The sequence below is a fragment of the Anguilla rostrata genome, chromosome 16 (genome assembly GCF_018555375.3).
Source record: "Anguilla rostrata isolate EN2019 chromosome 16, ASM1855537v3, whole genome shotgun sequence".
Lineage (NCBI taxonomy): Eukaryota > Metazoa > Chordata > Actinopteri > Anguilliformes > Anguillidae > Anguilla > Anguilla rostrata.
The window spans coordinates 13820473-13842613 of record NC_057948.1 but is presented as its reverse complement, the minus strand read 5'-3'; the positions used below and the strand labels follow the sequence as shown (position 1 = coordinate 13842613).

Sequence of the window (22141 nt, the reverse complement as noted above, 5' to 3'; positions counted from 1 at the left end):
AGCATAATACTGCAATAATGTGTTTTTCCTGCTACATTTAGTTGCCTTGTGCTACGCTCGCTGTTGTTTCAGCTGATGTTTTTTCCCCATTTTATTGGTTTAAATAGGATGGATTTAGGGGATGGTAGAGAAATTGGCTTTGGTAAATGATTAATATGTATTAAATGTATATCTGAATTAATAAGTTGTCTGTAGACATATGTTGTGATCTTTTTATTAACAGGCTGTCCACCTGTATATATTCAAGAGTCAAAGCCCTTTCCAGTATACTTTCCTGAATGCTTACATAGTTGTGGGTTTTATCCATTTGAACCAAAGAAAGCTGTATTAAATCAGATATAAATTAGATAATAGACACTGGCTCACAGACAAATGTGTTGGAGGAGAGCATAGGCTGCAGCTGCAGTTCTCCTGCACAGATGCTGTAGGGTGTAGAGTGCATAGGCTGCAGCTGCAGTTCTCCTGCGCAGATGCTGTAGGGTGTAGAGTGCATAGGCTGCAGCTGCAGTTCTCCTGCGCAGATGCAGTAGGGTGTAGAGTGCATAGGCTGCAGCTGCAGTTCTCCTGCGCTGATGCTGTAGGGTGTAGAGTGCATAGGCTGCAGCTGCAGTTCTCCTGCGCAGATGCAGTAGGGTGTAGAGTGCATAGGCTGCAGCTGCAGGGCTCCTGCGCAGATGCAGTAGGGTGTAGAGTGCATAGGCTGCAGCTGCAGTTCTCCTGCACAGATGCTGTAGGGTGTAGAGTGCATAGGCTGCAGCTGCAGTTCTCCTGCGCTGATGCTGTAGGGTGTAGAGTGCATAGGCTGCAGCTGCAGTTCTCCTGCGCTGATGCTGTAGGGTGTAGAGTGCATAGGCTGCAGCTGCAGTTCTCCTGCGCTGATGCTGTAGGGTGTAGAGTGCATAGGTGCAGCTGCAGTTCTCCTGCGCTGATGCTGTAGGGTTAGAGTGCATAGGCTGCAGCTGCAGTTCTCCTGCGCTGATGCTGTAGGGTGTAGAGTGCATAGGCTGCAGCTGCAGTTCTCCTGCGCTGATGCTGTAGGGTGTAGAGTGCATAGGCTGCAGCTGCAGTTCTCCTGCGCAGATGCTGTAGGGTGTAGAGTGCATAGGCTGCAGCTGCAGTTCTCCTGCGCAGATGCTGTAGGGTGTAGAGTGCATAGGCTGCAGCTGCAGTTCTCCTGCGCTGATGCTGTAGGGTGTAGAGTGCATAGGCTGCAGCTGCAGTTCTCCTGCGCTGATGCTGTAGGGTTTAGAGTGCATAGGCTGCAGCTGCAGTTCTCCTGCGCAGGTATTGGTGGTACAACTGTGGTTTGAGAGGCACAAATGTCAATTCCAACAAAAATGGGGGGAAGTTTATCATTTTTTTGTAGTCAGAAAAACCATGATATTTGGACCCATTTTTAAAATTTTAATAAGAGTAAGTATAAGATATTTGTTTCCTTACTAAGCCAAGTTGCCAAATGTCATGAATTGCCCACAATCTACAAATTACAAAACCAGAAGTCCCTGGTTATGTGGTTTACACACATTTTAAATTGCCAGAATACTCTTTTGTTTCAAACTTCACTGAGAATTTAGCTTTAGGCAAAATTCTGTCCTGCACTGATTATGTGTGGTAGTGCATATCTCATATGCAGTATTCTGCTGTATTCATAATTTTTTTTTAGGGTTCACTACATTTTGGTTGGAGGAGATCTTTCCGTCTGAGAGAACTCATGCACTTGTGTTTGAAATATTTTCCATTTTAGGCATTTGCAAACATTTACATAGTTTCTTACTACAGGCTAGCATTATCATTTGCTACAGATGAGTGAACTGGCTCTGTACTAAGTATGAGGACAGGATGCAAAGCTTATCTTCGACGATGCTGGGTTGCAGAGCACCCTGATCCAGGCAGGTGCAGTCAGGCCTCTTCTCTCTGTTACTTCCAGTGGCTGAATCCATTGTTGGCTTAATAGCATATTTAATGCTTTGCATGGGTCGTCCACAGCGATCTGATTTATAGATTATGGATCGCAGACCAATCCAACTTGAGCGCTCCAGAGATGAATCACATGGGACCTGTGTTCTGGGTTCTGTAGTGGGGAGGCTGAGAGAGCAAGCAGCCTTATTAAATCATCTGCACTGTATGTGTGCTAAAGGGAGCAAGGCATCGGAGGGACCGCACTGCATAGATATACAATGCCCTAAACCACCCCGCCCCCACCTACATGCATGTCCTTTTTAGGTCTCGTTTGTGCGTCTGTATTACCATACAATACAATAAAATAAGCTCTTATATAGCGCTCCTCATGCGTACATCCCAGGGCGCTTTACAATAAAAAATAAATAAATAAATAAATAAATAAATAAATAAATAAATAAATAAATAAATAACCTAAGAAGTATTATTAGGTACGAATGACTACTGATCATTTTCATGGCACCACACCCACATGCAGTCCAAAGCACTGAACAGGTCTACTGGCAGAGGAGGCAAAAAGAATCTAAATCCATATTCAATTATTAAACATCTCTATCCACCTTCAATGAGCATCCAATGGTGGGGCTAACAGAGGGTCGGTCCTGCTGCCCCACAATTTGTCTGAGTCTTCATTAAAAAAAAATGTGCCTCAGCACTGTAGACATATGTACTCTGATGAGGTGTGTGTTTAGCATTGGAATATCATTGTATATTTGTTGAACACTCTTTTGATCACACTATGCTAGGTGAGAATTTAACTGCTGCCTTAGTTTGCACAAAATGCAATGCTTGGGGAATATGTTAAGAGTTTGAAGTATTTGGGAGTCATATTTACAGATCATTACTCTGAAGGCAAGCTGTAATGGCCGTGCTGTATTTGTGAGAACGTGGAGCAGCTGAAGAGCTCGCTGAGCGTGAGTCACCCGGTACCCAGCAGCTTCCTGTTGACGTCCTCTTCAGAGCGTGAGAAAAACAATGCAGAACATTACTGAATGTCTTATTCACATGATAACACAACAGAATCAGCTTACGGACTCTAACGTTCTCTGCACAGGTGATCTTAGAATTTAGAACTTAGAAATTAGAACTGATAGCAGGACATCATCGTTTTCATCGTTAGCTACAGAATTGTTTTTTTTTAAATACAAGAATGGCCGTTGTAAAATCTGTGGCTTTGACTATAAAAGTTTGCCACAAAGCAAAAAGATTTGTCATTGCCTCAGAGCTATCAACTACCCAGTGAAATTGTCTGCCTTTCTTTATAGCTTGAATTAGTCTTGGGCTATTTGTGCCACTGCTCTCCCACTGCCGTCACTATTAGTCTGCGTCAAAAACGCCATCTCACCACAAGCTCAGCACAAGCAGAGCCTGAGAGAGTTAGGGCTGAACCAGGAACGGGCCCATAAATCCTGGGCATGACGGGCGGTTCTTCACCCCGCATCAGACTGGAGGTGGTGCTGTCCTCAGGCCGGAATGATGTGCAAATCTGTTACTGTTTATTTCTGTCCTACTGAAAAGACCATCTCGCCTAATGGCTCCACGTTGTTGTTGATCAGTGGCTCAGTGGCTCGCTTAAGTAGAGAAACTGCTTTTCTGAAACATGCAGTTGTTTCCATGGCAGCCCTTTCAGTATTTGTACCTTATAGATGTTTATTGTTAGAATGTGTTGTATATCACTCACGAACCCCTCGCCTGGCTGAAATAATCGCTTTTGGAATCCTCTCACCAGAGAGGCTGTGGTTGTGTACTGGCAAGGAGTCTTGTTTGAATGTGTGCCACACAAACATGGTTTTCCAGTATTCCATGCTTGTGTTAGTATCACTCCTACTATCAGTAGCGCAGTCCTACTGAAGTACATGCCATGTTTAATCATCAGGAATATTATAGCAATATGTTTAGATGGGTAAGAATGGATTTGTCCACTATGCATGTTTTTGTTTCTTCTTTGGTGCCTTCTTGTACACATGAATACATGTGCCCAAGTCATGATATAGATTGGTCGGCATTTGTTTATTTCCTGTTTTATTTTTACAAACGCAGTACTCTAATACAAAACCAAACATAAACCCTCCATCAGGAGAGAAGGAATGGAGAGTGAACTTGTCTTGTGTCAATATCAATCCAGCTATAAATGTTTGTGCTCCTCCAGTATGGTTAAAACACCTTTGTTATTTCGTGCTACTTTGTGTTTGGATCTTAGGGACATGCACAAAGCTGAAAAGCTGTTGAAGGCTTGTATCTGCTGTGTGTTAAAATTAAAGTGCAAACTACATCCAGCAAAGGCCCAGAGAGGCCTTGAAGTGGGCTACTTTGTTCAGGAACACTTAAAGCAGATCACCAGGGATCTCAGTTTTCAAGGGAATCACAGACAGAATTTTGATACTATACAAGCAAATTTGACATTAACAGCCATGTTTTGTTTGTGTATACCTTCAACAGCCTATTAATTAGACATGCTTCCCCACTGCCCTGCCAGACAGTCCCAGGACTGCTGTTCCTTTGAAACAACATTCAAGGAGAGCCAGCTAAAGTGTTCAGTACTGGAAGTCGTGTTGATCACAGACCTCAGTGAAGTAATGTGGCAGGCTGAAGTGGTTGTAGTCAAGGCCAATTTATGGCAGTTCACTCTGAACTGAACCAGCTTTGGCACTCCGGTGCCGTCGCTGCAAGACCTCCCGCTCCAGGGGCCTCTGGTCTAAGTCAGCCAAGCGTGTGTTGTCTGGGCACAGTGGAACTCTGGGTAACGGTAAACTCAACAATCTACGACGGAACATTAAACTTAACAATCTGCAATGGAACATTAAACTTAACAATCTGCAATGCAATGTGGAGTGAAAACGGGCTGGGGCCAAAATGCACAGAACAGACAAAGGTGATGTTAATACATACTGAGAAGCAGAGCACAGTACATGCTTAAATACATACAGGCAAATACGGGCATACCTTTCACTTGCATGCACTGTATTATCTGTACATACGCATATATGTAAAAACCTTGCACATTTTCAATGAGATACTATATATTGCTCTATTGTGAATGTGTAAATTGTTCTGCAGCTTCAGACACACAATTCTCAGCAGAACAATGTTTTGGGAAACAGGAGTGTTGTCTTTAAATCAAGTTGTACACATTCTGATCATACATCTATTTGCATAATGAACTGGTGGCCCTGCCATAGTTAGTCAGTCTGGTTATTATTGCTCATACTTTGAATATGACACAATATTGCGGTATTAGCAGCTTTTTGTAGCTTCATTATATTTTCTGTGAAGTGCTTGGAATGTCACCCAGCGCTTGAACATGCTCAGTTACGTTTGGTAGCTGCTTCCTGGATCATTACCCATATGGCAGTGAATGAGCATGACAGCGATAATGAGTCCAGCTGTGTGATAGACCGAAAACATCATCTCATTCAGTCACATGAAAGAAGGCCTAGTTGAAATGTGTCTTCAAGGCGTTACCTTAAGGTTTTCAGTCACCCGAATTCCTCTGCTAAATGTGTTCCACTTAGTGGTTTCAGTATGGGATATGGACCAATGTCTACGTAATGGCAACTACAACTGTCTGCACACCAGTCCTGGAAAAGAGACGGTCATCTTGACTTACGAACGCACGCTAGACTGCAAGTAAAACCACAGAACAGCGTAAATCACACCCAAGGACCCAGATGTGTAGGACCGTTACAGCTGATTGGCTCTTCTAAAAGGCTGTGAAACATATGACCGTTAACTGTACAGAATGGATCTGAGCATTGCAGAGCTGGTATGCAAGTTTTAATTGTATCCTGGGTAGACAGGCAACAGGAATGTATCCATCACATCACTGGGGAAGTGATAGGAGAGGAATACCCTCGATGCTGTGGGTGAAGAACAGAGACGAGGGAAGCCGGACGATGTTTGTGCTGCACTGTAGTAAGAAGGGCTAAAGGAAGCTGCTTTGCAGTGTGATAATAAGGACCATGGATGGGTTTTCCCTCATTTCCCTGGAAATATGTGCTGTGGTGGAGTTGATGGAGGCATTATTGCACCCCCTGGACAGGACACTAGTCTATCACAGTCTACCCATAATGCCTCTCTTTTATTGTTATTGTTATTATGTGTGCCAAGCTGAGAGCCAGCATCCACCATTTTGTAAGATATAACGAGAATAAAGGAAATGCTCAATATCTTTCAGCAGGGTTCTCATGTCTATTTCAGCATTTTGAAAGTATTCATATAAATCGTCTGTATGGACTGGCTGTGAACTGAACCCTGAAGCCTTTAGGGGTCAGAGCACAGAAGAGGTGATGATCACATTAATGTTGCAATTATTGATTCCACCGGATCTGTCAACTGAAGGATTTATGTTGCCCCACAACAGAGCACTGACAGTTTTTTGATATGTGCATTGAAAGAAATTGAATTAACACTTAATCAACCGACTCCTGTAAGAATTGATTTTGCTGCACTAATCTAACTCAGCGTTTACTGTATGTAGATGCCGAAGGGAGTGAGGTTTTTGTGTGGGGGAGGGATGACCTCAGGGTTAAATGCGTCCTTTTCCCCCCAGACATGATGACTTGAAGGAGATGCTGGACAGTAATAAGGACTCCTTGAAGCTGGAGGCCATGAAGAGAATCGTTGCTGTGAGTAATCTCTCGTTTATAGTGCCAGTCAAGACACTGTAATGTATCATGCACATGTACTGGTTAAAGTTCACTCAAGGACAAATGTCCATGGTGCCTGTCAGGCAGGGTGACCTCACTAGGAAGAAATTTGCACTGGCATACTGCAGTCTTGCCAAGGGGCCCAGACTTTTAGCAATGTGTGCATAATGTGGTATGGAGTGGGGTTTGCAGTTTAGTTGTTCACCCTGTTCACCTTAAGGCATTTCAGTACTCAGTTGATTCTGATTGGTGACACAGCCCCAGCCAATGTGGCACATAGGGTTTCCATCATATCTCGTATGTCATGATCCACTTCTGTTAAACTTTTGCATTAGGGTGACTCCAGAACCTTTAACAGCATTATTTATCAGTCTACTGAGGATCAGAACTCACTGGTAACCAGGGTGTTCCATGGTGAGGTTCTCTCACAAATATGATTCAATCAAGTGTAGTATTATGGGATTAATCTTATTTCCTGGAGATGGCTGTAGCCCTCGCTTACCTGCTACATTTCAGAACCTCTGGCTTATTTTTATAGGCCGTTCCCTGTTTTAGTATTTGAAGTACAAAAGCGCTGGTTCTTAAATAAAAATTAAAAAATAATATTGACACCCAAATTAGAAATGTATTACCTTTCAAGGACCTGTCAAATAGCATAGCCTAGTGGAACAGACTCATTCCGGGATGCACCTCATGCACTCCCATGACCCATTTGGGACCCTGACCCACAGTTTTTGAAACCCTGTCGTACAGGCATCGCCTCTGATGCTGATATAGATTTCTGTGAAGATCTTCAGGTATGGTCCTGTTCTGATCCTTCACATACTGGGATGGAGACCATATGGTAAAAAGTATCTTAAAACCATGTCTGGAAATGAAGGTTTGCATGTAAATTCCTTGAAAATTAAATTACCATCTCAAACCAACAGAAGTTGTTTTCAATTTTTAAAGATGTTGATTTGAGGTAACATCAACAGCAATATCATATGCAATATCATTATTGTACATGTTGTACTCACATCCTCTTGTCGAAATTATTTATACATTGATATACAAATATATGTCAGAAATAATGCCTGAATCTGTAGGTGTTCCATAACAATTGTTATCCCAGCAGGATAAGAACAAATTTATCCAAGAATTAGAATCTGTTTCCTGTTAAGAAAATCACTCTATTTTATGAGGACTGTACATAATTATGCCCGGATGCCAGGGCCCTTCTTACACAAAGAGTTAAATAAAATACATGGTTGGCGTCCTCAGACAGAGGAAGGTTTTCACTCTTGGGCCTGTTTCTTATTTTGCAGAGGGCATGATCTTAAAAACAGGCTTGAGGTGAATTGTTATGCTGTTCGAAGGCTGTTCACTGTTGCTAAGGCTAGAAGGGGTCCGGTGTCCTATCGAATAAGACAGCTGTAAGTGAAGGAGAATGCACAGTCAGGTGTTAAATATTCATTAACAGTGTCAGTTTCCCGTATTGTCGGAGGTTGCGCTGGGGCTGAATTATTTATCACAAAGAGATTTTTAAAAACACTGTAAACTTGATGATCCATTTTCCGTTTGTTCATGACTGAAGCAGAGTGCAGGAATTAAGAGCCATGCTTACTTTGCTCACCTGTGTGAAACATTGGTATTAATATCCATCTTTACTGTTGCCAGAAAGGATCACAGCTTTATATTAGCAAGGGCCCCACACTCAAATGTTCACTTTCCCCAGTTGTGGGTGGCTTTCATTGTGAAACTGACACAAACCATTAAAATTGATCTGGAGATCTGGAATTCAATCCAACGATCAATCCAAGGCAGCAGTCTTCTGCTCAAGCATATAACAGGTATATGTTGCACATTTTATGTTGTTATGCTGTAAAACTGAAGTGACATCATTTACAAAAATAATTTTCACACTAATATATTTACACTCCAGTGTTTTTTCCACAGTTATAGTTCTGATCCAAAGACTAGTTCAGCAGCATGGTAACAGAATCCAAAGCATGCGCTGATATTCAGCTGAGATATACACTGTGAAGCATGTTTGTGTATTGAATTGTACCATTCCTCACACTAAGCTGTCACTAATAGATTGTGTGTGTGTGTGTGTGTCTGTGTGTGTGTGTGTGTGTGTGCGCATGCGTGCATGTGTGTGTGTGCATGCGTGTTTGCTTGCATGTGTGTGTGTGTTTGCGTGTGTGTATTTGTGTGTGTGTGTGCGTGTGCGTGTGTGTGTGTGTTCGCGCACGTGTATTTTCAGATGATTGCCAGGGGAAAGAATGCTTCAGACCTGTTCCCTGCAGTAGTGAAGAATGTGGCCTGTAAGAACATTGAGGTGAGTTCCTGCTCCTCCTGCAACCATCACACAGACACCTTTCCATAAGTAGATTTCTGATAAATGTTTTTTATATGTTGTCAACTTATACAGCTTAATGTTGTAATGAAGTTATTTGGATTAAGTACTTTGCTCATGGGTTCAACAGCAGCACCACCACACAGACTATTTGATTCCACACTGCAACATTTGTAACCCTCTGAATATGCAGCATGGAAAAATACATTTAATTTCAACATGTTTTATTGTAATGACTGCTTTGAACGGGGGGGAGGGGGCAATTCTGGTCCTGGAGGGCCAGTGTCTATGCAATTTTTTGTTTCCACCAATTACCCTGGCTAAATGAGCTAATTGGCTGTATACACCAGCTCTGGTTCACTTGTAGATTAGATGACAGAAAAAAATTTCATATAGGGACACAAGAACAGCCTTAGGCTGTCATTCACACGCTTATAAAGAAATGTACCTAAAATGTCAGATGGCATAAATGTGAGGGTTAATGAAATTATTAAGAACAGAAGTTGGAATGAAATCCACAAACTGATTTGGACCTCGTAGCGCATCTCTGGCTTAGAGTGACTCAGACTAGTGACCTACATTTGCATATAAATTGCTGAGCAAAGCAAATATGACCCCATGAGTTTCCATTTGTTTTGAAATGTTGTCAAAATATCTTATAAAGTACTTGCCATGTTTTTTATGTCCTTTAGGTAGTCTGGGGTATAGGGGAGAATCTACATTATTCCTCTACAGGAATAGTACACAGTGAAATGATCAGTGTTTAACTCTGAGCAGAATCAAAGAAAGCTTACGGTATCTGAGTTGATTTAGCACAACATTTTGCTATGTGCCCTCCTCCTGTAGGTGAAGAAGCTGGTGTATGTGTACCTGGTGCGCTATGCGGAGGAGCAGCAGGACCTGGCTCTGCTCTCCATCTCCACCTTCCAAAGAGGCCTAAAGGTCAGTCACAAGATGTGTGATCACAATGTGTCTTTCTGCCCCAGTGCCTTCTGTGACATTGCATGCCATAAGATGTATGAGCCTGATACCATCTGTAACACTATGCACTGTGGGGTGTGTGGATGTCATACTTTTCCGTTTTCTACAGCCAATGAGGCTGTCAAACCACCTCAGGTACAGGAAATGAGCAGAATTTCCCCACCCCTCTCATGATTGTCAATAGGCGTTGCCTTTCTTGGATTTGTATTTAGCTGTGGAAAGCTGCCTGGGCTATTGAAAATGCACTGGCTGGTCATCAGGCAAAAGGCCAGGAGCAGCACCAGCCTCCTCTCACTGTCTGTGTTCATCCATCTGTTTGGCCTGCTGTCACTACCTACAGTACAAAAGCAGGCTAAGAGACATGTTTGTATTCTCTCTCCCTCTCCCCCCCCCCCCTCCACTGTCTCCTTCAGCTTGGATTGAGAGGAGATCAATAGTCCATATCAGAAAGAGCATGCTGCCACTGTCATCCCCTCTATTGATAATCCTTTATTTACCATGGACTGAATCTTGTTTGCTGTGTTTTTACTCTTTAACTCCCTAATGCGTCTTTCATCTTTAGGACAATGTTGTTGGCATCATGAAAAATATATATATATATTTATAAAATTATATTTCAAGAAAGGCAGCATTTGAGGGAAAGAGAACCTCTTTTATTAATACATTAGACTGGACAAGTTTTACTTACATTAATCACAGAGCCATGAAACACTGACAGTGGAAATTTCTGTATTTGCATTTAATTTTAAAAAAAAATGGTGAACATGATTTTGTGATGCTAACAATACATTAAATGTTTAAAATGTGATCTGAAATCATGAGTGCAAATTACACTGTATGTTCTGCATTTCTGATGCTTATCATACATAAGACATAATTGTATGCATGTACTGTAAGTATGATTTGCAACACTAATCCCCACTGCAGCTCCCCACTAACAAATTTAATCATCAGTCTGAAAAACAAGCCAGCATAATAATGAAATCTGTTGTCACTTGGGTAAATGCCAGAACTGCTTTGCTGTGTACTGTCAGTGCAACAGTAGCCTGTACCAGATGCAGTTAGGATGCTAAATGAAACATTTGGCCAGCAGGAAGATTCAAGTATTATATATAGCCAGCTTGGTGGATGAAATGGGTCTTTCTGGATCTTTTGTGCGCTACATTCAAGTTGCGCTTGCTCATGAAGACATAGCACTTCAGTAACTGAACGCCATGTTGTCCTGGAACTTAGTAACAGAACACACATTCAAATTTATGATTTTATATGCTGTATTCATGTTCAAAAACATTTCAGATTTGTGCTTGCTGGAACTATTGAAGAAAATATCAATACACTATTTTTGTATTATAAAAAATAAGTAAAAAGAATAATAAAGTGCTATAAAAGTCCAATAAAATATATTGGTAATGTGGAAATAGATTGTTTTTAATCTTAGGTTCAGCTTTGTTTTTCTCTTCATGCAGTACATTTCTAAACCCAGACCAGTAAATCAGTATGAGGGTTTGAAAATATGTAATTTGTGGACTAGTTAGCTCTTTTGGGTGAGGTGGCTGTATAGAGTGGCTCTCGTGTACATATACCATGTTTCTTTCTCTTTTAGGACCCCAACCAGCTGATCCGTGCCAGTGCTTTGCGGGTGCTCTCCAGCATCAGGGTCACCATTATTGTGCCCATCATGATGTTGGCCATCAAAGAGGCGGCATCTGACATGTCCCCCTACGTGCGCAAGACCGCTGCTCACGCCATACCCAAGCTCTACAGGCGAGCACTGCCATCAATTTCAGTCTCTTTCCCAATGAGCAATTTCACTCTTTAGATGTTTAGATGTTTCCGAAAAAATTCTTTCTCACCGTCTTTCTACTCTCAGCTCTTTGCCCAAAGTAATTATGAGGTTTTTCACTATTGTGCTCATAAAATTTGTCCTTGAAAATCAGAAATTAAAGCATCTTAAAACACCAGTCATGGAGTCATGAGACGTTATGGAAAAGATTAATTATTTAAAGCCTATACATAAATGTTATTTAAATTGCATGATATAATATTGATTGAAAAGTGCAGGATTGGGATTTGGCATGGCAGCCTTTTCTCCCTCACACTGCTCTCACCTGAGCTGAGCACCTTGTTTTTTTCGCCACATCTCTGCTCTTTGTGTTGTCACTGCCACCCCAGAGCAGACAGCAGGCAAATGGCTGCTTTCACAGACAAAGACTTTCATCAAACAGGGGAGATCCTTCTCGAAAACCCAGCCACTGGCCCAGAGGCCCCAAAACAACAGTGCAGTGAAACACAATAAAGGGATGTACAGAATCTGAATCCTCACCTTTGGGGGATTGTGGTTTTGCTCCCTTCCTTTTCAAAGCTCTGTCTGAAAATTCTTATCCTCCACCTCCCCTTCATTTTGTTTATTTGGGGGTTTTTTTTTCTCAGTTTGGACCCAGAACAGAAGGACCAGTTGATCGAGGTCATCGAGAAACTTCTTGCCGACAAAACAACAGTGAGTCACGTCTTCAGATGTTCTCCCCGCAGTCAATTTTGATTGGCATTTCTATTAGCCTCTGTCGCAAAGCTGTTTAAGAGTATTGCAACACAGTGAGAAAATACTTTTGAGTTCCATCTGCAATTTTAACTTATTTCTGTGTGTCATATCTTTAGTTTAAAGTGAATTAGAACTTTATTTTATTATTGTTATGAATTTCTGGGTTTCAAAGCTGTTTCACAATAAAAGTTATGTGAGTCATATTTCTATTGCAGAAAAAAGTAATAACTTTGAAGTGATTTTCCCAGAATATTTACAGATGTTTAATTGTTTGCTAATTAAGCCCATTTGGGTCAATGTAATGTTGATTGATCTCTCATTTCTGTTACATTTCTGTGTCAAATGAGATTTATCACCTTAAAATGTTCTGCGATATAGCATAGTAATTTCGGCCATTCATGTCTGTGTTTTTACATGAGTAGAAGTCTTTGCTCCTTGCCAAGCCAGCTTTAATTTTGATGAGACATTATTAAACAAATCGCTTTTTAAATGTGTCTCAGTTGTAATAATGACACTGTAAACCATCTCTATGAATCCCTTCCCCTGCCTAGCTGGTGGCCGGGAGTGTGGTGATGGCATTTGAGGAGGTGTGTCCAGAACGCATAGACCTCATCCACAAGAACTACCGCAAGCTCTGCAACCTGCTGATTGACGTGGAGGAGTGGGGTCAGGTGGTCATCATCAACATGCTCACCCGCTACGCCCGGACACAGTTCCTCAACCCCAACATGAACGTGAGTCTGATCCAAGTGCAGAGCAGCATGGTCCTGTACTCCTCCTCCCTCTGACTAACTGTGATGCTGCCACTGTCTGCGCATACGGCTGCAGGAGTCCCTGCTGGAGGAGAGCGGGGAGAAGGCCTTCTACGGTTCGGACGAGGAGGACGGGAAGGATGAGAAGGTTGAGGCCACTGCCCTGGCCAAGAGGAAGCCCTATGTGATGGACCCGGACCACAGGCTCCTGCTGCGCAACACCAAGCCCCTGCTGCAGAGCCGCAACGCAGCCGTGAGTGCTGCCGGGGCTGGGGAAAGGCAGGGGGAAAGGCAGGGGGAAGGGCTGGGGATAGGCTGAGGGGATAGGCTTGGGGTTAGGCTGGCGGGATAGGCTGGGGATAGGCAGGGGGATAGGCTGGGGATAGGCAGGGGGATAAGCTGGGGATAGACAGGACGATAGACTGGGGGATAGGCTGAGGGGATAGGCTTGGGGTTAGGCTGGCGGGATAGACAGGACGATAGACTGGGGGATAGGCTGAGGGATAGGCTTGGGGTTAGGCTGGCGGATAGACAGGACGATAGACTGGGGATAGGCTGGGGATAGACTGGGGATAGGCAGGGGATAGGCTTGGGTTAGGCTGGGGGATAGGCAGGGGGATAGACTGGGGGGATAGGCTTGGGGATAGGCTGTCGGGATAGGCAGGGGATAGACGGAGGTTAGGCTATTAAGAATGGGGATAGGTTGGGGGGAAAGGCAGCAGGATGGGTTAGGGGGACAGGCTGGGGGATAGGTGGGGACAGGCTGTCAGAGCTGGGGACAGGTTGGACGGATAGGCTGTTGGGGCTGGGGATAGGTTGGATGGATAGGCTGGGGGTCAGGCTGGGGGATAGACTGGGGATATGCTGGGGGGACAAGACCAGCCATGGTCAGGGATAGGCTGGCATGTGATGTAGGCTGCTTGTACTGCATATCATACCCACCATGGCTCACTGATGGGGTGCACTTAGTATAAAAAGGAAAAACTGGGTGATTAGAATTTTTGTCTGGCCTCATTAATGTGCTCTGTGATTATTCAGATCCCTTTGCAATAATGTGCAGGGTCTCTCTTTTTGCTGTTTAACTACATGACATAGCAACATTTTGTTGCTTTCTCTCCCTACTCCTACCCCTCTCTCTCTGTAATCCCACCTCTCTCTCTCTCTCTCTCTAATCCTACCTCTCTCTCTCTATAATCCTGCCTCTCTCTTTGTAGGTGGTGATGGCAGTGGCCCAGCTTTATTTCCACCTGGCTCCCAAAGCGGAGGTGGGGGTCATTGCCAAGGCCCTTGTGCGCCTCATGAGGAGCCACAGGTGAGCATTCACCCTCAGGAGGGAGCGCGCTGAAAACATATCCAGAGTATCCTGAATGTACACTGTGACAATATTGAGTTATACTGTGTGTGCTGAGAACATACGGAGACTTATTGTATACTGAGATTCTACTGAAAGTACAGCAAGGCTAATATATACTAACATTCTACTGAGAGTATACCAAGGCTATTGTATACTGACTTTCTACTGAGAGTATACCAAGGCTATTGTATACTGACATTCTACTGAGAGTATGCCAAGGCTATTGTATACTGACATTCTACTGAGAGTATGCCAAGGCTATTGTATACTGACATTCTACTGAGAGTATGCCAAGGCTATTGTATACTGACATTCTACTGAGAGTATGCCAAGGCTATTGTATACTGACATTCTACTGAGAGTATGCCAAGGCTGTTGTTTACTGAAATTACAATGAAAAGTAAACAGGTTGTATACTCAGTATGTTCAGTGTTTAGATTGATTTCTGTATAATTCAGCATTTATGCACAATGATATTGCTGAACATATTGTGTTACAATGGATGCAGGACATGCAATGTGATACAGATGGGATTTAATTTTCTATATACCCATTGCCAAAATGCACATTTGCCCCTTTATTGTCATGTTGCAAATTTATCCAAGCATTTTCTTTTCAATATTATTATTTTTTCGCCAGGCTATTTCAGTGACCACAGATTTATCCTTCTCTTTTTATAATTGTGAAGTCTGGTTTTCTGAAGAGCAGAGTTGAGCGCTGCTCTGGTGTGATGTTAGAGTCCTGAGAGGAGAGGGTATCAGTCAGAGCAGTGAATATGTCCCCAGGGCAGAATATGGAGCTGTGTCTCGATTCACCGAGAATGATTTCTGTAGCAGCTGCTTGTTGCTGGTGGGCAATCATTACAGTGGGCTTTCAAAGGCCACATCCTCTCAATCTTGACAATAAAATCTCTTGCTGCCATGGCAATGTAGCAAGGTATATGGACCTTACTTCTCACAGTGGCCTGAGTTTACAGCCACCCATTTATTCTGGCCTTTACACAAGAGCAGCTTTGGCTGAAATGCAGGACAAAGCCTGAATCATAACTGAATCTCATTAAAATTCAATTGCAGGGATTCATTGTACCTGGTACCATCTCAAGTTACTGATCCACATTAAAACATTATTAGGTTACAAAGGTCATGCTGAACAAGGCCATACTGTTTGTATTTTGTCCATATTAAATACTGTGAACTCTTTATATTTCATATATACTTGATTTAAAAATTCTCTATGTGTACAATATTTTGCTGGCTGCCCAAATAGTGTTCCCAACGCATATATTTGTATTTATGTGATTTGCACTGTATGCATTTTTATTTGAAGGATAAAGGATATATTTAGCACCATAGACCTACCCCTCCTGCCCCCTAGTGGTGTGGGCACGCGCGTCCACAGAATGGTAATAAAGCAAATATTCCAAAAAAATGTATTTCAGGTCAGCGCCTGCAATAGAATACTTTCTGGCCAACAATGCAAGTCATTCCCTTATCAGCGCTCAGAGCAATAAATGGCAGCAAAATCAAAGAAGGCTCCCCCTCACCATCACGTATTGCATAGTAACCCACATCATAAATCTTTTTTTTTTACTTTCTATGGTTACCTGGTCTCGTTTTATTTTTGCATGAAAAAATCATATACCCTTTCCACTTTCAGAACAGAACCTCAGGTCACCAAATAAAACATGCAGAAAAAAGTTTTAAATGTTCATATGTTATGTACCTACATTGCATTCACTTTTGGTAGCCTGTATGCAATACTGGCTCCTTTGTATTTGTACTGTGTGTCTGTAATCCAAAATGCTCTGCTCGTATTCAAGTTAGCTAGGTGAGGCGATATTTTCAACTCAATCTGACAAGAATCCATTTAGAACATGGCTGGTTTATCTGACTACCCCATGGTCTCTTTATTGCAGTAGTATTTTTTTTATAGCAGATGTTTGCTTATCTGAACAGCATTAGATTTACTTTTAAGTCAATCAAGTTATAGAAGTTATATTAAACAAGACTACAACTTTTCAAATGAGGCTTCATTGGTGCCAATGGGTCTAACCATTCCTACGTAATCTAACTACATACTGCGGGGGGGGGGGGATCTCTGTCATGAAGATCGTGCTGAAACTGAGTGAATGTGCGCAGCCTAAAAGCCAGCTAGTTCTCCTAACAACTTGCCATTGTGCTATAAACTGCATTTATAATTATGGCTGATTGAAGAAAAAGGGTTTTAAAAAGTTATGGCCCCACTGGAGAGCATTTAAGTCCACAGAGTTTAGTGTTCTCTTTAATAATTATTTTTATTACACATCAACATTCTGTACACCACTTGTCCAACAACTTTTCAGCAAGACCTGCCAAGTTTGGCTAGTAGTTCACCTAGTTGCTTGTGCTTTTTTTGGAAATAGATATTATAGATTTTTTTTAGGTGTTCACATGGATAATTTCCCCTTGATTTACATGTTTGGAATGTGAACAATACACTTGCAGTTGCAAACTACAATTGGTTGTATGCCACTGCCATAGGTACAGACTGTCTCACTCTCCTTTGCAAAGCCTATAACGGACAAATTCTCTGGCAATAGGTGGGTGACATTCACAGCAGTAACGTTAGCAACAGCGAAGTGTGTTGAACCCAAACTAATTTTAGTTTTCAGTTATAATTCCTGCCAGCTAATGCACATATTTCAGCACTGATGTTCATTCTTGCAAGATATTGACACTTAAATTTGATTCTCCTCTCTTATCTGCTCAAAATATGTGATTTTGAGTGAAGAACATGTGTTTTTCTTGTGTAGAATATATGTTGAAAACATTATCAAAAATGTGCAATTTGGAGAGGTTTTGGGACATCTTGGAAAAACCCTTGCAAAACTTCACTCTTTTTAGTTATCTACACAATTGTTTTTGCAGGGGTGAGAAAGAGGTTGGGGTGAATTTTGTATAGTAATATTGACGCTAGCTCATGTGAATTTTGTGAAATAAACAGTACAGTTGCATTTTTTATGTGCATTTTGTGTATACCATGCATAATTCCTCACATTTCCTAAATTTTGGTACATAGTCTTGATGGCAGGCATGTGCCCTTTAAATAATGCCAGATAACGCTCTCTGCTGTGTGTTGCCACAAAGTTGTAAGGCTTTATTTAAGAGTAGTACGCCCAGGTGAATATTTATTTTATAAATGCTTCAGGAGGAAGAGTTTTAAACAGGTTTCCAGAAGTGCACATATGCCAGGCTGAAGGAGCTCATGCTTGCATTGAATATGCTTTCTCTCTCCCATCAGTGAAGTCCAGTACGTAGTATTACAGAATGTGGCCACAATGACCATCAAGAGAAGGGTGAGTTATTATTTTATTTTATGAGGGTTATTATTCCTATCCCAATTGTTGCGTTTGTTGTTAGTATCTACTCTGGTATTTGACTCTATACTGTGTACCGGGGCACAGGTCCACAGCCCTGGCCCTGGAGGCCCGTAGGCTTGGCTGGTTTTTCTTTTTTACTGTAAAATCTTCAATCAGGGCTCCTGGGTGGCTCATTCGGATAAGGAAACATGCTGCGGTGCATGGATGAGCAAATTGGACATTCCAAATTATGGTGGGAATCGGTCATGTTCAACCCCAGTTTGGGTGCCAAATTTATATTTAAAAATATGAATAAATAAATGAAATCATCAATCAGTTCAGAACCAGGAAACCATGTGATGTGAGTCAGCTGTGTAATCCAACTGCTTTAACTGATCAATTAAGACTGTCACACTGACACACTGTCCAGGACCAGGGCTTCTGAATCTTGTGCCAAAGTACACCTTCTCCAGTGGAGCTATGTTCAAAATTAGATGTATCTTTACTTATTTTCAACAGATGTTTTTTAAATGATGCCTGATGCATTTGAATTGAAATCGCTCTGTTTTTTTGTTTTTTTTCGTCTTTTTGTCTTAAATGAAATTCAGCTGAAGTGTAATTTATGTATGCATGTCATTTTCTTATGTTTGTATGTGGGTTAAATAATTATTTTAGATGTAAAGAAGGTGGGGTTGTGTATTTTAAGAAGTGTGGAATGTGATGGATCTAAACACAGTTTTCCTGTTTGTCTGTTTCTACAGGGGATGTTTGAGCCATACCTGAAGAGTTTCTACATCCGATCCACCGATCCAACCCAAATCAAAGTCCTCAAAGTAAGCAATATTCTCTTTTGTCATAACCGTGAGTTTACACTTGTGATTACATTTATGTTTTAAATAATGATTAGACAAGCTGTTTATTTAGAAGGGACACAAAATGTAATGCATTATATGCTTGTTACCCAGTATGGTTTAATACATCCTTTTGATTTCTTCTTTTTCAGTTGGAGGTTTTGACCAATTTGGCCAATGAGACCAACATATCCACTATTCTGAGGGAATTTCAGGTGATGAAGATGATCTTGTGATTTCTGGCCTCTCAGATTATGTGGTGAATTCTGTATTATGATATACTTTTTTTGTATTTACACCATTGCCGATTCAGACGTACATCAAAAGCATGGATAAGGACTTTGTTGCGGCCACCATCCAAGCAATCGGCCGCTGTGCCACCAACATCGGCGAGGTCAGGGACACCTGTCTGAATGGGCTGGTCCTGCTGCTGTCCAACCGGGATGGTAAGTCTGCTGCCGACAGGAACTCTAGTGCCCCCTGACCATGCAGCTAGATGGTGAATCCTCCTCAGTTCCTCTTCAATTGTTGGTTTTTCAAAAGAAATGAAGCAAACCATGTGCACTGGGATTGACCTTTTTCTTTAGGGCTTTTCCTTTTGAGTTGCATATTTAAGTTGCACATTTGTTCACAGTTGTGTATCAATCCATTGCAGAGCTGGTGGTGGCTGAGTCAGTGGTGGTGATCAAGAAGCTTCTTCAGATGCAACCAGAACAACACAGTGATATCATCAAGCACATGGCCAAACTCACAGACAACATCCAGGTGATTTATATATATATATATATATATATATATATATATATATATATATATATATATATATATATGATGATTTTTTTAACATTCTAAGAGTAATAGCCGGTATTCCTGACTCATTTCAGCTTTTCTGTTAAATGGTTTCTCATGCTGAGCCCACTGCCGGCTAAAGTGATTAGTGACAGACTAACTAATCCCCACCTTCCCCATGACCAGGTCCCCATGGCAAGGGCCAGCATCTTGTGGTTGATTGGGGAATACTGTGAGCACGTACCCAAGATTGCACCTGATGTGCTGAGGAAGATGGCCAAGTCATTCACTAATGAGGAGGACATTGTCAAGCTGCAAATCATCAATCTTGCAGCAAAGCTTTACCTGACCAACTCCAAGCAGGTGAGTGGAGCTTGATCTGGCCATGGCATATTGTAAAGAAGTGAGCAGATGGCAATTTATACCTGACTAACTACAAACAGGTGAGCAACCATATTTGAGCAGTGACCAAATCCAGAGAGTCCACACAAAATCTGAACAGGATGTGCAGTCTGATCTGAGCCTGACAGGCTCTTAAAATAATGCGCAGACTATGACTCAGTGAACACAGAGGCCTGCTTAGTGAGTGCTTCCTCTGTGACGTTAATGCCTGATGAATGTTTGTCAGTCTGATGTAGCGTGTACTTTAAGTATATTAGCTTTTTCCAAGTCACTGCCGTCAAATGTTTCTGGGCATTTGCTTTGCTAAATTTCTGTGCCATCATGTTTTTGTCGCAGATTGACCCATTTTTATTTGCCTCCTATTTTGATTGTCTTGATTTAGGCAGTCATGGCTGTGTGCATTTCCTCAACATTTCTGGAATGTTCTTATTTCCAGTGCTTTGTCACTGGGCACATAACAGGCCTTATTTGTGTCAGTCAGTCTGCTGTAGAACATCAGTGCACTTTATTTTAGAAGGAACATATTGATTGAGGGACTTTAAAAATGGTCGAAGCTCAACAGAAATCAAACAGTGATGACTTCTCTGTGTTTGTGCACCACACAGTGGCCAATCTCCCGGCAAAGCTTCAACACAGATCCATGACCATCGCAGTGCTCTAGAGCAATTCCTCTCCTATTATGAGTATTCATAAATATTAAGTCAGACATCTTGTCTTTTAAAATGAAGAAGCGGGCTAGTTAGAGAATTCAAAGCAAAGTTTCATCAGGTCTTTTTTTCCTGAATATTTAGTATTTGCACAGGCTGCCTGCTGGGAGCTTATTTTCAAAAAGGTTCATGACCAGTGTTACCACTGGCTGTGTATATGAGTGTGTGTTTGTGAGTAGTCCTTCATCATGGTTTGCTTCCCAGTGCTATTCCTGGCTTTGTGTCATGCTGTCCTTGGTGCTGAAGCTGAATCACTCAGCTATAATTAAAATTCACATTGCTCCGGGAGAAGGTGGTGTGAACCTTTTGGGAGGTCAGGGTGCTGGGTTGGGTATGGGAGATGGTGCAGGAAAGGGAGGGGGGGGTGGTGATCACTTGTCAATTTTGTGTGGTGTTGCAGATCAAACCCCAAAGGGAGGCTTGAGTGTCTGAGCAATAATCATGTGAAATGTTGCTTTCTCAGTAGAGGCAATTACATCATCTGTGTACTAGCTAGCTTCTCCAGTACGGGGTTGCCATTTTTGCTGGAAGAATGGAATTACATTGACTACTGCTACATAACGCAATTCCATACTCAACCTTTCAGACTAAACTTCTCACACAATACGTCCTCAACCTGGCCAAGTACGACCAGAACTATGACATCAGGGATCGGGCACGTTTCATCCGCCAGCTCATCGTACCCACAGACAAGAGTGGGGTCCTTAGCAAGTACGCCAAGAAGCTGTTCCTGGCCCTGAAGCCAGCACCTGTCCTAGAGTCTCCATTCAAAGGTATGCGAGGGATTTCAAAATTAGACTCCAGAAAGTTACATACACTGAAATTAAAAGCTGGTCACCACCACGTGTGCTTTTGTTGTTGTTAATACTTGACTCATGCTTGGAAGCAGATAACATCCTACACTTGCTCAGCTACAACCTCTGTCTCAATACGTGTTTATTCATGAAGAGGAAATAAAGGCGAGACAGTTATCATTAGACTGTAAAAGCAGCAGTGTGCCTTGAATTCTAAATAATCCATTGGTGCTGTGTGTTTTATCAGGAGTATTACTTGTAACAGCAGTGACTGGAGCTCTTTCTGTATTGTGTGTCTGTTTTTTTAGACAGAGACCACTTCCAGTTGGGCTCTCTTTCCCATCTGCTCAACGCTAAGGCTGGGGGCTACCAGGAGCTACCTGACTGGCCCGAGGCAGCTCCAGATCCCTCCGTGCGCAACGTGGAGGTGAAGGATACTGTGCGTGCGGTGGAAACAGTAATAGGAAGAGATAGTGACCTAAGCGGAGGGTCTGTCGGCAGTCCTATAGGAGGGCAGTGCAGGAACACCAGTCTCCAGCTCCAGGCTGCTGTCCTATCATTCATCAGCATAACACTGTACCCCATTGTCATGTACATTTCCAGCGCTTATTAATGCACTTTGGCCTTCTTGTAGGTCCAAAGTAGCGCTGCTCAAAGATATTGCTCCTCTGTTCAGGGCAGACAGACAC

At 42.2% G+C, this 22141-nt stretch overlaps 1 protein-coding gene across 11 annotated transcripts in view; it reads left to right on the top strand.

Moving 5' to 3' along the window:
- Positions 1 to 22141, top strand: part of LOC135241691 (AP-3 complex subunit beta-2) — a 58463-nt gene that overhangs the window by 21037 nt on the left and 15285 nt on the right. For 7 of the 11 annotated variants that reach the window (XM_064312263.1, XM_064312262.1, XM_064312266.1 and 4 more), the window contains exons 2-17: positions 6509 to 6584; positions 8854 to 8928; positions 9793 to 9888; positions 11531 to 11691; positions 12358 to 12424; positions 13018 to 13200; positions 13295 to 13471; positions 14433 to 14530; positions 17852 to 17906; positions 18671 to 18742; positions 18913 to 18975; positions 19074 to 19206; positions 19416 to 19525; positions 19736 to 19912; positions 21245 to 21431; positions 21761 to 21891. In XM_064312263.1, coding sequence (XP_064168333.1) covers positions 6509 to 6584; positions 8854 to 8928; positions 9793 to 9888; positions 11531 to 11691; positions 12358 to 12424; positions 13018 to 13200; positions 13295 to 13471; positions 14433 to 14530; positions 17852 to 17906; positions 18671 to 18742; positions 18913 to 18975; positions 19074 to 19206; positions 19416 to 19525; positions 19736 to 19912; positions 21245 to 21431; positions 21761 to 21891 — 1861 coding nt within the window. The remainder of the gene's footprint in view (positions 1 to 6508; positions 6585 to 8853; positions 8929 to 9792; positions 9889 to 11530; positions 11692 to 12357; positions 12425 to 13017; positions 13201 to 13294; positions 13472 to 14432; positions 14531 to 17851; positions 17907 to 18670; positions 18743 to 18912; positions 18976 to 19073; positions 19207 to 19415; positions 19526 to 19735; positions 19913 to 21244; positions 21432 to 21760; positions 21892 to 22141) is intronic. The other 4 variants (XM_064312264.1, XM_064312267.1, XM_064312258.1 and 1 more) reach the window with 1 other exon arrangement.